This window comes from Taurulus bubalis (genome assembly GCF_910589615.1).
Source record: "Taurulus bubalis genome assembly, chromosome: 20".
Classification (NCBI taxonomy): Eukaryota; Metazoa; Chordata; class Actinopteri; order Perciformes; family Cottidae; genus Taurulus; species Taurulus bubalis.
In genome coordinates, this window is record NC_136608.1 from 17,066,596 (window position 1) to 17,070,851 (window position 4,256).

Sequence of the window (4,256 nt, forward strand, 5' to 3'; positions counted from 1 at the left end):
CTCATGTAGTCCTGGTCCTCTATAGACCTCATGTAGTCCTGTGTGTGTGTGTGTGTGTGTGTGTGTGTGCGTGTGTGTGTGTGTGTGTGTGTGTGTGTGTGTGCGTGCTCTGCAGCAGCGCAGCGGCGAGACGGTGAAGGTGCACCAGCTGGACGTGGCCATCCCGCTGCAGCTGAAGAGCCAGCTGAAGAAAGGGGGCGGGGCCAGAGAGCCGTGCGCCGGGGAGAGCGACGCGGACGCCTCTGACACCATGCAGTTCGTCATGCTGACGCGCAAAGGCAACAAGCAGCAGGTAGAGCGCCACCTGTAATGGTCTTCAGTAGTAGTAGTAGTAGTAGTAGAAGTAGTAGTAGTAGTAGTAGTAGTATTAGCAGTATTATTGAGCTCCTTTTAACGCTCCAGATCTAGTTTACGGGAGAATACTGTGGTTTGGTTGTTGTTCTTTTTAAAACAGAACATCTGAGAGCTGAGACACGTTTTCTCTCACTCTCTCTCACTCTCTCTCTCTCTCACTCACTAACTCTCTCACACACTCTCTCTCTCTCTCTCTCTCTCTCTCTCTCTCTCTCTCTCTCACAAACACACACACAAACACTCTCTCTTACAAACTCTCTCACTCTCTCACTCTCTCTCTCACTGAGCCAAAGGACTAATATTGACTCTGGACTTGTAGCTGTATATGTGTGTGTGTTTATATATATGTGTGTGTGTGTGTGTGTGTGTGTGTGTGTTTAGTGGTGGAATGTGTGGTTTGAGGGCAGAGAGCAGTTCTGGTCCTCAGGGTGTGTCCAGCTTCTTCTGTTCAGTCACACGGCCTCAAACCAAGTAATAAGAAAAATCACATTTTATATGAAAGTTTGGAGGTGTGTGTGTGTGTGTGTGTGTGTGTGTGTGTGTGTGTGTGTGTGTGTGTGCCTTTTTTTTATATGTACAGGTAAGCAATACAATAATGATATATAAAACATAGGATAGAATATTAAGAAATATGCACAATATATACAAAAATAGAATAGCATAATAAGCAAAGAAAACAATAGTGCACAGTTAGCCTAGCTTAGCATAAAGAATGGCGGCGTGTGTGTAACTGGGGTTTCCGCCGCAGTACAAGATCCTGAACGTGCCGCTGTCCTCCCACCTGGCGGCAAACCACTTCAACCAGCAGCAGGCGGAGCAGGAGGAGCGCATGAGGATGAAGAAGCTCACGCTGGACATCAACGAGCGGCAGGAGCAGGAGGACTACCAGGGTACGCCGTCCTGCCACGTCCTGCCACGTCCTGCCACCTTCTGCCACGTTAGGCATAAATTGCCTCATGAACTAATTTGAAGAAGTCAGCTCATGAAGGGGATTTTGAAGGGCTTTTATTTTGAAATTAAACTTGAGTCCGTCTTGATAGTCTGAGTTAAATCTTGATGTGGTCTATCAATATGAAGTGGAAGTAGTTTATAACTATGGGTCATTTCCTTTCAAATCTAAAATGAAATTAGACATAAATTGCCTCATTAGCTAATTTGAAGAAGTCAGTCCATGAAGGGGATTTTGAAGGGCTTTCATTTTTTACCTCCGTCGGTCCCAAAGTCCACGTAAATAGTCAAAAAAACTAAATAAATGGGAAATAAATGGTTGTATTTTAATTTGACCAGATCACAGATGCCGTCCCTACTATTCAATGTTCCGTTAAGTTTATCCTGAACTCCTCCCGCCGGCTTTAACGTATGTTTTCTAACTTATTGTCATGATTACGTTGTATTTGTCTCCCTCGCTGGCGGCGCTAAATAGCATCTTAACCAGGAAAAGTTAGGTAATTACCAACTTTACCATAGAGAGGCTAAGTCCCGCCCCCTTTCCAGTGTGACCATGGCACCTTATTTTAGTAAGAACAAATGTGTACAGCGAGAGACAAATAATTAGTTGATTCATTTATTTTAATTTTCATGAATTACTCGTACGATGTTTGCCAATTTAAAAGTCAAGAAAGTTGCTTTTTGCCGTGCTGTTATTTAAGTTCTAGTCTCTCGTCTCTACATCACCAACATGGCCGCTAGCTTTGCTAGCTAACAACTACATTTAACGGATTACATTTGAACACATCACGACAGCGTAATAATTTAGCTTCACCCAGTACTATGAGGGATAATTTATTCTTCTTCTCAGGGTCATGGAATTTTTAAACGATTATTTCCAGGCCTGGAAAAGTCCTTGGAAAAAATTTAATTCCAAAAGTTTTGGAAAAGTCATGTAAATGTGTTGTATTCATGTGTTCATGGCCTTCATTTACGCTGAGTTTGAAATAATTAAAATGCGTTCAAAAAGAATACGCTAATTTGTTTTGGTCGTTTAAATACTACCGTAAAAGTCGGGTTAGAAGCCGCTCCTACTTCCGGTCAGTGTCCCTGCTGTAGCAAGCTAGGAGCAGCGCTGCTGCTAGCGCTGCTGCTAGCACTGCTGCTAGCGCTGCTGCTAGCGCTGCTGCTAGCGCTGCTGCAAGCGCTGCTGCTAGCGCTGCTGCAAGCGCTGCTGCAAGCGCTGCTGCTAGCGCTGCTGCTAGCGCTGCTTCTAGCGCTTCTGCTGCTAGCAGGGAAGTTAGCGGGGAACTAGCAGAGCGCTAGCGGAAGTTAGCGGGGAACTAGCGAAGCGCTAGCTGGCTACAGCGGGGAGCTAAAGGGGACACTGACCGAAAGTAGTAGCGGCTTGTAACCCGACTTTTACGGTACATTTTCTAACTTTTTCATGTTTACGCCGAGATTTCACAAAATATTTGGTCATGGAAATCCATTGGTCACAATGTGTATGAACCCTGTCTTCTTCTACTCATTTTTACTGAGTGGAGCCTGAACGCACCGTTGAACATTTGTGACTGTTCCTTGTTGTTCTCGGGTATTTTAAGTGTCTCATGATCTCGTCCCCTCCGTTCCCCAGAGATGATGCAGTCCCTCGCTCAGCGTCCGGCTCCGGCCAACACCAACCGGGAGCGCCGGCCTCGCTACCAGCACCCGAAAGGCGCTCCCAACGCCGACCTCATCTTCAAGACCGGAGGAAGGTGAGACGCGTTCCCTGAAGCGGCCGGGCCCGGCGCTCAAAAACAAAACAAAAAACCCCCAAAACCAAACAAACAAAAACAACAAGAGCAAAAACAAACAAACAAACGGCAGATTGTGTGTCGGATGGCGATGCGCTCTGACCCTCCAGCTCCCGGCTGTCTCTTTGAAACAGAGCGAGAGGTCAGACAGACAGACAGACAGGCAGGAGAGGCAACAGACAGGCAGGAGGGGCGAGACGGGCAGGAGAGGTGAGACAGGCGGGCAGGAGAGGAGACAGGCAGAGAGGCAGGCAGCAGAGGCGAGACAGGCAGAACGGCAGGCAGCAGAGGAGAGACAGGCAGAGAGGCAGGCAGCAGAGGAGAGACAGGAAGGAGAGGCAGCAGAGAGGCGGGCAGGAGAGGTGAGACGGGCAGGAGAGGTGAGACGGGCAGGAGAGGCGCCACAGACGCGTCCCGGAGCCGTCGAGTCGCTCACAAACAAACAGAGACGACGTAATCTCTGAGGACTTCCTGTTTGTGTTTGCACTTTTAAACTGATTGTTTTTGTTTTTGTTTTAAAAAAAAAGCTCTGGACATATTTGGAAAAATAAAGATGACTTGAAGTTGACGCTTTGCTAACATCAGCAGCACCTCGTGTGTCTTTCTTGCTTCTGTCAAGTGGAGCGACAACATGAACCTTTTTGTTGTTGTTTGTTTTTCTCCCCCCGAGGATATGATGTCATGTACAGAGGTGCTATTTTTAAAAAAAAAAATTTTGTGGTATATTTCTTTAAAATACGAGAAGAAAAGGAAAGCCGGAGGCAGGAAAGGTGTTTTCAGCAGAGGGTGAAATGTGTGATTTGGCTTCAGCAACAGTAATAAACCCGTTATAACAAGTGTTGTGTGTGTAATAAAGATATCTCTTCTTCTTCTGAGCCATTGAGCTCCATTAAAAAAACAACACATCAACGAGCCGCTCTGTTGTTCCTTCATCACCATCAACCCACTCACTCGAGAACCACCGTGGATTCATCCGCCGCTAAAAATAGTCCCTACCAAACGCACTGTTTGTATGCTAGTGTTGGTTAGAAGCTGTTTGAATGAAAGTGTTTGTGTTGTTAAAGGTTCACGTCTCCATGCGTCATTGTTTGTTTTGGTCTCTTCATGGGAATCTTTAAGCTCCAGACTTAAACTTTTGGTGTTAAAAGCAACAAAAAAAATACGGAAGCCCAGAGAGGT

General features: G+C 46.2%; 1 protein-coding gene across 1 annotated transcript in view; it reads left to right on the forward strand.

Moving 5' to 3' along the window:
• Window positions 1–3,645, forward strand: part of upf2 (UPF2 regulator of nonsense mediated mRNA decay) — a 17,266-nt gene extending 13,621 nt beyond the window's left edge. The window contains exons 18-20 of the mRNA XM_079235967.1: window positions 116–292; window positions 1,103–1,244; window positions 2,918–3,645. Coding sequence (XP_079092093.1) covers window positions 116–292; window positions 1,103–1,244; window positions 2,918–3,042 — 444 coding nt within the window. The 3' untranslated portion in view covers window positions 3,043–3,645. The remainder of the gene's footprint in view (window positions 1–115; window positions 293–1,102; window positions 1,245–2,917) is intronic.
• The last annotated feature ends 611 nt before the right edge of the window (window positions 3,646–4,256 follow it).